The sequence below is a fragment of the Emiliania huxleyi genome (genome assembly GCF_000372725.1).
Source record: "Emiliania huxleyi CCMP1516 unplaced genomic scaffold EMIHUscaffold_288, whole genome shotgun sequence".
Lineage (NCBI taxonomy): Eukaryota > Haptophyta > Isochrysidales > Noelaerhabdaceae > Emiliania > Emiliania huxleyi.
In genome coordinates, this window is record NW_005199870.1 from 56,408 (window position 1) to 67,964 (window position 11,557).

The 11,557-nt window shown below is 62.9% G+C and overlaps 3 protein-coding genes across 3 annotated transcripts in view; 2 read left to right on the top strand and 1 right to left on the bottom strand.

Moving 5' to 3' along the window:
- GSH4_2 (gamma-glutamylcysteine synthetase) overlaps positions 1–459 on the top strand; it is a gene marked incomplete at both ends in the record, with an annotated part of 778 nt that extends 319 nt beyond the window's left edge. The window contains one exon of the mRNA XM_005775974.1: positions 421–459. Within this exon, the coding sequence (XP_005776031.1) occupies positions 421–459 (39 nt within the window). The remainder of the gene's footprint in view (positions 1–420) is intronic.
- Positions 460–1,532: 1,073 nt separating this feature from the next.
- GSH2 (gamma-glutamylcysteine synthetase) lies at positions 1,533–5,266 on the top strand (the record flags this gene model as incomplete). Its single annotated transcript, XM_005775975.1, has 9 exons — positions 1,533–2,240; positions 2,399–2,455; positions 2,647–2,743; positions 2,820–3,082; positions 3,159–3,197; positions 3,471–3,515; positions 3,666–3,826; positions 3,981–4,208; positions 4,439–5,266. 9 exons carry the CDS (start codon positions 1,533–1,535, stop codon positions 5,022–5,024), a joined length of 2,184 nt encoding a protein of 727 aa, XP_005776032.1. The 3' UTR covers positions 5,025–5,266.
- Positions 5,267–7,024: 1,758 nt separating this feature from the next.
- Positions 7,025–11,557, bottom strand: part of EMIHUDRAFT_116341 (hypothetical protein) — a gene marked incomplete at both ends in the record, with an annotated part of 10,643 nt that continues 6,110 nt past the window's right edge. Inside the window, 6 exons of the mRNA XM_005775976.1 lie at positions 7,025–7,102; positions 9,928–10,453; positions 10,650–10,700; positions 10,766–10,922; positions 10,994–11,092; positions 11,214–11,304. Coding sequence (XP_005776033.1) covers positions 7,025–7,102; positions 9,928–10,453; positions 10,650–10,700; positions 10,766–10,922; positions 10,994–11,092; positions 11,214–11,304 — 1,002 coding nt within the window. The remainder of the gene's footprint in view (positions 7,103–9,927; positions 10,454–10,649; positions 10,701–10,765; positions 10,923–10,993; positions 11,093–11,213; positions 11,305–11,557) is intronic.

Below are 11,557 nucleotides of genomic sequence, written 5' to 3' on the forward strand. Positions count from 1 at the left end.
CCACCTCATCGTCCGAAGGCGAGTATGCCATTGCGACCAAGGCCACACAAGCGGCCATCGCGGTCTCGGACACCATCAAGTTCATGGCCGAGGACCTACCCGACTACAAGGGCAATAAGTCGGACCTCGGATGCACAATGCCGCTCTTCTGCGACAATAGGGCGGCCGTGCTCCTTAGCGAGGGCAACACCTCCTCGAAACGCATGCGACATGTGGCGACTCAGATCGCCTTCCTGCGCGAGCAAGTGAAGGATACGAAGCGCGTTAGGCTCACCCACATCCGAACGCAGGGACAAGTGGCCGACCTTTTCACGAAGCCACTGACAGCGGCTGTCTTTCACCCTCTGCGCGCATTCGTCGTGTCGTAGCGCCGGGTGACCACTCGCCGACGCCCACCCACGTGATTGAGGTGGTGAGCAGACGGAGGTTGCGTCACCGTACCAGCAGATGCATGCATGAAGATGGCCAGGAACGAGCCAAGCATGTGCAGCGGCTAGGATGTACAGCAGGAACGCGCCGCGTACACCAACTAGCCACTGAGGGGGTGAGCTGCTCGTTCTCAGCGCAGCGCTCTTGCATTCACACCCGCACAGCACCCTGAGGTATTTTTATGTTCCCCCACCCGGGTGGGGGAATTTTATATTTAGCAATATGAGCCGCCGTCCCCACTCGAACTCGAGTCCGCCGACCGCTATAGGTCGAGCGGGGAGAGAGGCGCTGCCTCCACGGCGGGGACGGAGGCGACACCTCCGTCCCCACCGCCATTGGTTCGAGCGGCAAGCCTTAGGTAGAGCGGGGACGGAGACGTGGAAAAGCGTGCTTGTGAGTGGAAGCCACAAGCGCGCTGGCTCCGGTCGTTCGTAAATGAGGGTGTTTTTCTGTGTGTGTGTTTTCTTGAAGCCTTTCTTAAACTGGGTAACGAACCCCTGTCACTCCGTGAAGTGAACGGAAGAGAGGTGTGAACAGACTGGCGTGCTGATCGTGAAGAGGCGCCATGTCATCGGACACCGAGAGCACGGTCTGCGACCCGCGGTTAGAGGTCGCATCCGAGCCGCAAGTCCCCAAGGGGCCGGGCCAGATAAGGCGCGTGCCCCAGCTGTTCACAGCAACAGCACGGTCTACCCCCGTCGTCCCACCCCAAGTGCAGCAGTGTTTTCTTTCTTTCTTTCTTTAGAGAGAGAGAGAGAGAAGAGAGAGAGATGTGTCACTCACAGAAGAAACAGAGAGAGAGAGAGAGAGAGAGAGAGAGAGAGAGAGAGAGAGAAGAGTGAGAGAGAAGAGAGAGAGAGAGAGCGCGCGCGAGAGAGAGAGAGAGAGAAGCGAGCGAGCGAGCAGCAGCACTAGCAGCAGCAGCAGCAGCAGCAGCAGCAGCAGCAGCAGCAGCAAGCGGACAACACCTTCTTCACACTCGCCTCCCTTGGCTTGACGGCGGACCACGGGCGGCGCACCCCCCTCGAGACATGGGTGAATCCTTTCGCCCTCACCTCCTGCCCCCCACACCCTGCGTTGGTCTCCCCACACGCGCTCGGAGCATGCGGCACAGCAGACATGGAGCCCGCCCCGCCGTTTCAGGCTTCCTGCTCGACGCGACGCCGCTCGAGTGGGACGAGTCTCTCGAGGTGATCCGGTACGTGCGGGAGCACGGCATCGCCCAGTTCATCCACCTCTACAATCGCATCAAGGATATCGAGGGTGACCGGCTGCTCTGGGGCGACGAGGTGGAGTACGCCATCTTCAAGCTCGACGCCGAGCGCGGCACGGTCAAGCTGTCGCTCCGTGGGGCCGAGATCCTCGCTGGGCTGCAGGAGGGCGAGCGCAGCGTGCCCGTCGGGCAGCAGTGCAACTGGGTGCCTGAGTGGGGCAGCTGGATGGTCGAGGGGACGCCGGGCATGCCGTACTCCGGTTACGCGACCGACCTGCTGCTCGTCGAGAAGAATATGCGCACGCGGCGCGCGCGGCTGCTCGCCGCCCTCGCCGAGGACGAGATCTGCCCGACGCTGCCCTGCTTCCCGCTCATGGGCGTCGGCACCTTCACGGACCCGCCCGCCCGCCCGACGCCCGGCCTGTCCGACTCGCTCTTCGTCCCCGACGAGATCATCAACCCGGCGCCGCGGTTCGCGGCGCTCGTCAAGAACATCAAGCGGCGGCGCGGCTCAAAGGTGGACATTCGCGTGCCGCGCTACCGCGACGAGAAGACGCCCGACGCTGCGAGGAGCGCGCCGCCGCCGCGAGACGCCGCCGTGGCAGAGACGCTTCACGCCTCGAGGTGTGAACAGGCCTGTGGGCTGCCCTCCGCCCGCGACGCTGGAGGAGGCGCCGCAAGAGGGCGAGGCGCACACGCGGCGAGCCACGGCACCTCGCTGACACGTCGAGGCCGCCCCGCGCCCAGGCGCTGGAGATGGACGAGGTGTACATGGACGCGATGGCCTTTGGGATGGGCTGCTGCTGCCTGCAAGTCACCTTCCAGGCCGCGCCCCGTCCCCGCTAGACGCGCAGTCACAGCTGCGAGACGCCTGTAGAGCTATGAGTAGTCACAGCTGCTGCCGTGCAAGCCCCCTGTCCAGTCGAGGGGCGCCCTTCCGAGAAGGTTCCTCCCTAGAAGAGAGACGGCACCCGTGCCCCCCCCCCCCCCCCCCGGCCCCACAGGCGCGGGACCTATCCGAGTCGCGCCACCTCTACGACCAGCTGGCCGTGCTCGGGCCGATCATGCTCGCCCTCACCGCGGCCACGCCCATCGCGCGCGGTGTGCTGCTCGACACCGACGTCCGCTGGGACATGTCCACGACACGTCCATGACATGTCCGAGACATGTTCCAAAGGCGTGCTGCTCGACACCGACGTCCGCTGGGACATCATCGCCCAGTCCGTCGACGACCGCACGCCGGCGGAGCGGGGCGTGGCGGCGGGCGGCGGCGAGGGCGGCGGCGGGCACGCGGCGATGGCGGGGCACGGGACCAAGCGGCTGCACAAGTCACGGTACGAGACAATCTCGACGTACATCTGCAACACCGTCATCGGGCAGGACGGGCAGGACTCGTCGACCCGCGCAGCCTTGAAGGATTTGGGGCGGAACGACCTCGAGGCGCGGGAGGGGGGGAGGAGGCGTGCCATCATCCCCTCCCTTCCCTGGACCATCTCCAACCCCCTTGCGCACTCAGGTCCCGATGGACGAGGAGGCGTACCGCACTCTCACGCAGGCGGGGGAGGGCAGGACGGGACAGAGAGCTCTATTCATGTGTGTGTGCTGACTCACTCTCACGCAGGCGGGGGAGGGCAGGACGGGACAGAGAGCTCTATTCATGTGTGTGTGCTGACTCACTCTCACGCAGGCTAGACAAGGGCAGGACGGGACAGAGAGGTCTATTCATGTGTGTGTGTGCTGACTCGCCGTGAGCCACTCCACGCAAGGCGGGGGTAGTCGAGGTCCCATCTCTCCCCTTCTCTCCCCATCTCTCCCATCTCTCTCGCAGGCGGGGGTCGACGAGGTCCTCGCGCAGCACATCGCCCACCTCTTCGTGCGCCCCCCCCCCCCCCCCCTCCCTCCCCTCCTCTCGCCGCCCCTCTGCCGCGCACCCCCGCGCACCCCTGCACCTCCTCCCTGCTGCGCACCTCTACACCCCCCCCCCTCCCTGCACCTCCGCACCCCCGCCTGGCCGGCTGGGCAGGTGCGCGACCCGCTCGTCATCTACCGCGAGCGAGTCGAGCTCGACGACGAGCGGGAGACGGACCACTTCGAAAACATCCAGTCCACCAACTGGCAGACCGTGCGCTGGAAGCCGCCCCCCGCCAAGAGCGACTCGCACATCGGCTGGCGCACCGAGTTCCGGTCGATGGAGGCGCACATCTGCCCAGATCTCCCCAGATCTCCCCAGATCTCCCCAGATCTCCGGCACCGAGTCCCGGTCGATGGCGGCTTCAGCGCGGCCTCGCCACGCTCGCAGCCTCCTCGTTCCGTCGTCACAGCCGCCTCCCTCTCACAGCCGCCTCCCTCTCACAGCCGCCTCCCTCTCGCTGCAGGTCCAGCTGACCGACTTCGAGAACGCCGCCTTCACCGTCTTCGTCGTCCTCGTCTCGCGCGTCATCCTCTACTTCAACCTCAACTTCTACATGCCCATCTCGTGCGTCGACTGCAACATGCGCCGCGCCGCCGAGCGGGACGCAGTCACCCAGGGCAAGTTTTGCTTCCGCCAGTCGCCCATCTCGGGCGCGTCGAGCGGTGCGGAGCATAAGCGCCCCCCTCCCCTCCCCCTCGCCCCGCCGCCCACCTGCCCGCCGCCGCGCGCAGGCTCGCACGCGCGTCGGCCGCCCTCCTCGCCGACCAAGCGGGAGGCGCGGGACCGCACCGCACGCGGCTGCGTGATCCGCCGGCAGCCTCACCTCGGCGGCGGGTGCGGCATTAGGCGGACCTGGCCGAGGCGGTGCGCGCCGCTGCGTCGAGCTGCTGCGGCAGCACGGCCGGCGTGGAGGACCTCTCCCTCTTCGAGATCATGGCGGGCAAGGGCTCCTTCAAGGGGCTCGTGCCGCTGATCCTCACCTACCTCGACCTCATCAAGACGGACACCACCACCCTCGCCACGATCAACAAGTACCTCGACTTCGTCGTCGCGCGCGCCTCGGGCGAGCTGCTCACGCCGGCGCAGTGGATGCGCCGGTTCGTGCTCTCGCACCCGGACTACCGCCACGACTCGCTCGTCTCGGAGCGGATCGCCGCCGACCTGCTCGCAAAGTGCCACCGCATCGGCGCCGGGCTCGAGCGCTGCCCGGATCTGCACGGCGACTTCGTGGTTCCGCCCGTGCTCGCCAAGGACGCGTACGCCGTCAACATGACGTCGGGCGAGGCGCCCGGCGCGCGCATCTCCAGCTCGACCGACGGGCTGATGGCGATGCACCAGATCCGCCTCCAGCTGCAGACGCGCCGCCGCCGGCTGCTCGCCGACGCGACGGAGCACCGCGCCCGGCTCGAGGCAGCGCAGGAGGAGCTGCGCAACGTCGAGACGCAGCTGGCGGTGCTCGCCGCGAGGTGACGCCGGGGGCAGAGGTAGGGGGTCGTTCGACCCGAGGCTCGGAGAGCGGCGGGGCGTCGCGCGCCGGCGCGGGGCACCGCCTCGCTCTCGCCGCTCTCGCGGCGCGGTGTAGACTTGCTAGCCGGGACGAGCGGGCAGCTCCACTGGACAGGGAGACTGCCAAACTTGCGGTCGTGTTTGTGCACGGTGTTTCGTGTTTGCCTCGAGTTCGTGATTCTCTATAGAGTCCAGAGATATAACTTTACACTTAAAATGCACGCGCCGCTCGAGCGGCCGAGGGCGGTTACGTGGCTGGGTCGACAGCGATTGTAGGAAAATTGGGGGACCAACTCACGGTCGCGGCCTTCCGACTCGCGCCTCCGCCTCACTGGCACTATTGTAGCCCTGGTTGGTGCGCGTGCGGAGTTGAAGTTCCGGAGTAAAAATTCGAACGCGTTCTCTCACGGCGACCAAAAAATGTCCACCTCAGAGGCACCTCCGGAGGCAGGCCGCCGCACGCCGGCGACACAGCTCCAGCTGTCGAACTGACCCGCAGCTCCTCTCAGAGCGGGAACTGTGACGAAAGTTGACTGAGGCGGTTGTCAGGAATCATCATACGGATCACATGGTGGCTCTCTCATGACGGGAGACCGACCGACCACTCCTGGGTGGCACTGCCACCGGTGTCGCTCGACGTCCTGTCGACAGCGTGCCGACAGCGACACAGACCATGTGGGACGCGTCGAGTATCGACCTCTACTGCTTACCCAGCCTTCGAGTGTATCCTGGCTGTGGTCCCACACCCACTGGTGTCCATCTCAGAGACCGCAGGAGGTCATGAGGGTCGATGGGAGTGCCAACCCCACAATGTCTAAAGACCCAGCCCAGTATGTCGACACGAGTAGCAGAGTAGGGCCCGGGGGTCGCGATGACCGATGTGTTTTACATTATACGATATCGGATATGCTCCTCTCCTCGTCGCGATTGCTGAGTACATTATGCGTAACTATGAATGAGAGCAGTCACGCTTCTGAGATTTTGAACGCTTCGCGCTCGCGGTTGACGTTGATCGTTGTGTGGCGCGCTGACCGCTGTGTGCATGGTGGTGTGTTCGTGTTCGTGATGAGACCAGATGCACAAAAAGACTTAAGTATAATTGACAAAAAACCGAACGACGCGAATCACTCTACGATTTTTTTCTGCGCATCGAGAACCTCAGTGCTCAATATTTACCGGTATGAGACTGGTATTTGGTGATATTTTGATTAGTTTTGGAGTGGTATGGTAAAGTGGTATGCGAAAGTGGTATGCGGGGTTTTTGATTTTCATTAGTGTAGCGGCTGTGTGTGTGGTCCCGAAGGCGAAAGCATGCAAAAGTGCACAGGTATTACCCGGGTATACCCGGGTTTTTCCAGGTACAGGTATACCCACAAAAAATACCCGGTATTTGCCGATTTTGCCGATTTTGCCACCAAAAAGGCACTCCCACTCGCTTTGCTTTCCGTGAGGCAAGTGGTATTCGATACCACTTTTTGATTAGTTCAGGCCTAGGGTTTGATTAGCCAAAAACTCCCATACCGGTAAATATTGAGCACTGGAGAACCTCCACATCGCGATCCGCGCTCTTCGCGGCACAAAACCACACGGCTCACGTCACGGGGCCGACCACGCGTCACGCCTCGAGGGACACGCGCATCACGCCCGTGACGCGTGAGCGTGACGCGAGCCCGGCCGGCGCGGGCCGGGGGCGCGCGGCGGCCTGAGCCCTGGCTGTCAGGCTGTCAGGCTGTCAGGTGATCTGTCGGGCTGTCGGGCACTGTCAGGCTCTGTCAGGTGCCTATGTCAGACCAGCTGTCAGGTGCTGTCAGTGCTGTCGGGTGCTGTCGGGTGCGTGTCTGACAGTCGAGGGGATCTGTAGCTGTCGGGCGCTGTCGGAGCTGTCGGGTGTTGCTGTCAGACGCTGTCGGAGCTGTCAAGAGCTGGGGGAGGGAGCACTTGGAGCACTTGGAGTGCAGTCTGCGTTACCCGGAGCAGACGGCATCGCCATTGGCCGCCGAGGGAACGTTGGGAAGAGGCACGAGGTCGAGGAGGGCGGCGACCTCGACCGACTATGGAGGACCCGTCGCCAGACGACGCAGGGCAGAAACGACGGGGAGGCGGAGCAGACGCGCAGGGCGAGACGAGGGAGGGAGCAGGACTTTGCGGAGATCAGCAGGAGGATGTACGAAGAAATTAGGAGCAGTAGGGACCCGAGGGACCATGTGGAAGACGGCTAGTTCTAGTCCCCCATCGGGAGGACGACCCCGGCTAGTCGCCGACCACACCCACAAAGAACCCTGCACAAAGATCGCAAGGGCGGGGACCTGTTCCTTTTTACCCACCTCACACTAGAAAGAAAGAAAGAAAACAGACAACCCAAGGGAGGGATGGGAGGACGGCACGCCGCCACCACACAGGGATTTTAAGGAGAGGTGTGTGGTGCGCTAGCCGTCGCCCACCCTAGGGAGTCTGCCTCTTCCTATCTCTCTTCGCAGTCTCTCGCCGCTTCTCGCTGCAACCTTCATGCCACCTCGCGGTCGTCCCACTCTCGTCGTTCTCTCATCCACCCATCCCTTTATGGGTCACTTTTTCCTCCTCTGTCGCGTCGTTCTCTTCTGCCTCGTCCTGTGACGCCGCCGCCTGCCGGTCCCTTGTTCTCGCGGTTTCTTTCGCCTTTCGGCGCAACTCCGTCCTCCTCGCGGCGTATCCTGGCCCCTCGAGTCTATCGAGCTCCCCTCGCGCAAGGACCACATTTCTGACTCCCACTCCGATCATTTGCCTACAGGTCATGTTGTTGCTCAGGTCCACTCTCTCTTCGAACACTCGTGCCTCTACGGATGATGCCGGCGCTGGGGTCCCCTTCGGATGCATCGTGACATCTGACAACTGGATTTCCACTGGTTCGTCCTCCTCGGAGTCATCTTCCCCGTCCTCCTTCCGCTCGGCTCTTCGCTCGGTACGTTCGGTGTGGCTCACCCTCCATGCCGTGAACAGGCGCTTTATCCACCCTATATTCTTCTCTCGTTCCTCTGCCCGTGCCTTGGTCTTGTCGTTGTTTCGCACCCATGTCTGTATGGCAATCGAGGCTGCCTTCCCCACTACCTGTAGTTCACTCGTCACCTCTCCCGCGAGCTCCCTTCTCTTTCTTTCGGGTATGGAGTCCGTGAGTGCGGGTAGCGTGCAGGCAATCACGGGCGCTATTTTGTCGTACTCCTCTTCGGCGAGCGCTCCAAATCTAGACCCTTTCGCCTTTAAGGAGGCTGCCCTCGCTCGTCTCAGGAATGTGGCGGTGTCTTTTGAGTCCGGCGCCTCCCGTTCAACTCTTGCTGTCGCCCTCGCTGTGTGTTTGTCGAGCTTCCGCATGAAGTGACGCGCCTCTTCCTTATTTCCAGCGCAGCTGCCGCTCAGTATGTGCGCCAACGACGCCTGTGGTGGCTCACTGTCTTCTTGTTTCCAGTCGTCCCAGTCTTTCAGTTCCCCGCGTCTCCTCCTTGCCTCGCGCGCCTCTTTTGTGGCCTCATCCCTAGCCGCTTTGCACGCTCTGCATCCCCAGAACGCACTTCTCGTGGCGGGGCCCCTCATTCCCCGTTTCTTTTCCCCCTCTAGAATACGCCTGTGGTGTGCCCCGTGTGGCACCCCGACCTGTTGTCTCACCCTGGCCCCCAAGATCGTTTTGGTCGTCACATTGTGATCCCCGACGTCGTCAAATGTCGCCCGCCTGTCCTTCCCCCCGTTCTCGTCCGGTAATCTCATCTTATTATCCCATCGATGCTTGAGGCTGGCTACTGCCACTTCGCTCCACAACCGTCCCGCCACCCCTGCCGTGTGCGATCCCGGCCTCACTGTCTTTCGATATTGCTCGCACACCCACTCGTGCGCGCTCTTACACATGTGTCCGTACGTCCGTCGGTCCACTATCTCCCTCTTCTCTGCGTTCTCTGCCGCCTCCCTTCGCACCGTGTACATGCATGGCCGCGTCCGCACCGCGTCCCGCACCACTTTCGAGGCGTCCTCTGAGTCGTTATCCCCGAGGTGTGCTGTCGCCACCGCGTCGGCGTATGCGTTGCAGGCTATTCCCACGTGTGCTGGCACCCACCCACATGAAGACCACCGCCTCTAGCTTCGATCTATAGTGAGCAATCGCCTCCAGGAGCCCGCCTCTCTCCCAGTCCCTCAGGCCTTCTGGCATCCCTTTGCGGTGCGCATTCTCAATCTGCTGCAGCGCGGGTTTGCAGTCGCATAGCACTAAGCACCGCCGCGATTGCGCATCGCTCGCGCTCGCCATTTTGCGTAAGTACTCGAGTATGCGAGTATCGCGTACATCTCCGCGTCTATCGGCTCCCACATGTTCGGCAGCTTTCCTCCCCACATTCCCGCCCCAAACGCTGTCCGTATCTCCCCTTCTTCACACGAGGGTCCGATTCCGTTGGGATCCTTTACCTGTGTGTCTCCCGGGACGCTCTTTCCGAATCGTGTCGGTCCTTCGAACACGCCGTACGCCACCTCACACTAAGAAAGAAAGAAAGAAAACAGACAACCCAAGGGAGAGATCACACGAGAAAAAAGAAAGAAAACAGACAGCCCAAGGGAGGGATGGGAGGACGGCACGCCGCCACCACACAGGGATTTTAAGGAGAGGTGTGTGATGCGCTAGCCGTCGCCCACCCTAGGGAGTCTGCCTCTTCCTATCTCTCTTCGCACGAGATGCGCGTTATTATCGCGCTTGAAAATTCTTTCCCGGCGCGCAACACGCAACACACAACGCACAACACACACACACCCCGCACACCGCACACCACAACAACACACAACACACAACAAGTGCTCGTCTTTTCTCCTGTCCTATAAAGAACATACATTCTTTCCCGGCTCTCGGCTCGTCCACCTCGATGAGCATCGACGCGATGCCGTAGTACCATGGGTGATCGCGCCGCGTGCAGCCGGAGGGGAGGCTCAGCTGGGCCTTGGGCACGGCCGCGAGCACGACGGTGCGCTTCCCCTCCTGCCACACCAGTTTGTGCTTGCCAAGCGAGCCGCCCGCGCCGCGGTGCCACGCCGGCAGCGGAAGTTGCCGCCCGTTTTCGCGCGCCTCGGCGTTCGCCAGGCCCTCGACGTACTTGTTGATGTGGTTGAGCTTCGTCACCTTTGACTCGTGCTTGTCCTCGAGCAGCGCCTCGGCGTACAGCGCCTGGGTGCGGGCGCGTTGCTCGGCGGTCTGGTCGTCCCCCGAAATGAAGAACGAGGCGCTGGGCGAGTGCGGGCAGCGAGTGGAGAGCAGCTCGAAGAGCGCGTGCGCCCACGCCGCCTCCTCCGAGCCCGCCGCCCCCCTCGCCTCAGCCCTCTCCGCCCCCACCCTCGCCGCCGCCACCGTCTCCGCCACCGCCGAGCCCTCCTCCCGTCGTGAAAGGCGCCTCGACAACAAAGCAAAAAAGAACCCTGGGATGCACAATTCGGACACGCTGTGATAATGTATAAAACACAAGACAAATGCAGCGAGAGTGTGTCGACGCCGGCTGAGTCTGTCAGTCACGCCACGAGCCCGTAGCGCGCGCAGAGGCGGCCGACGGTGACGAGTGGCGGGCCATCTCGGTGCAGCGCAAGCGGCACCGCTCCGGCGGGCACCCACGCCAGGTAAACTTGAAGACGAAAAACGTGCGCCTACGTGTGGGAGACAGAGAGGATCAACGGGGGAGGCTGCAGACACATTATTATGGCGCCATGACTGAGAGGCCTTGGTGAAGACCGGGTCCATCAGGAACTTCTTCTGCATTCGACCCGGCAAAGAACCGAACTGCCGCAGGAGCAGCTTGCCGCCGGACTTGAGGGGGACGCTCGCCCGCCCGTGCAGCAGGCGGCGCGCCTCACCCATCACACCGTCACCTATGCACGGGGCGAGAGGTGTGAAGAGGCGCCGTTCATAATTAAGGCTTAGACCTCTTCACTCCCAGCACCGCCACCCTCCTCCTCCTCCTCCTCCTCGCCCTCCCCCCCCTCCTCCTCGCCCCCCTGCTCCTCGTCGTCCTCCTGCGCCTCGGCCATCGGCACATCGCCTTTTGTTCACAGCATTGGGTGTGTGAATTGGTGAGTGCGCTGGATCTCGCAGAATATATCTCGGCTAATCTCGCCGAACACATCTCTGCCAATCTCGGTTAATCTCGTCGCGCGACTTACCATCGATGTCCGCCGCCGCTGCTGCATCCGCCCTCAGCATCGGCGTTGTCGAGAGATTGGCGGGTGAGATGCTGGCGCAGGCAGCTGTCACCTGCGGGGGCACAATCGGTTTAGTCGCCATCCCTGGGAGCGTCTCTTGCCCCGCAACCCTTCTCACGCCTTCGCTGCCAGGGCGACCGCCTGGTCCGTCGCTGGAGCGGAACGCCCTTCGACCTCGGGGGTAGGGAGAAGCCCCAACCGCCTGCCCCCGGGAGCTTCTTGCCTTTCAAGCGGGCGAGCTTTCCGAAAAACGCCCCCTGGCCCGTGAAGAAAACCTCTTTCAAGGAAGGCCGGCCGGGAAAAAC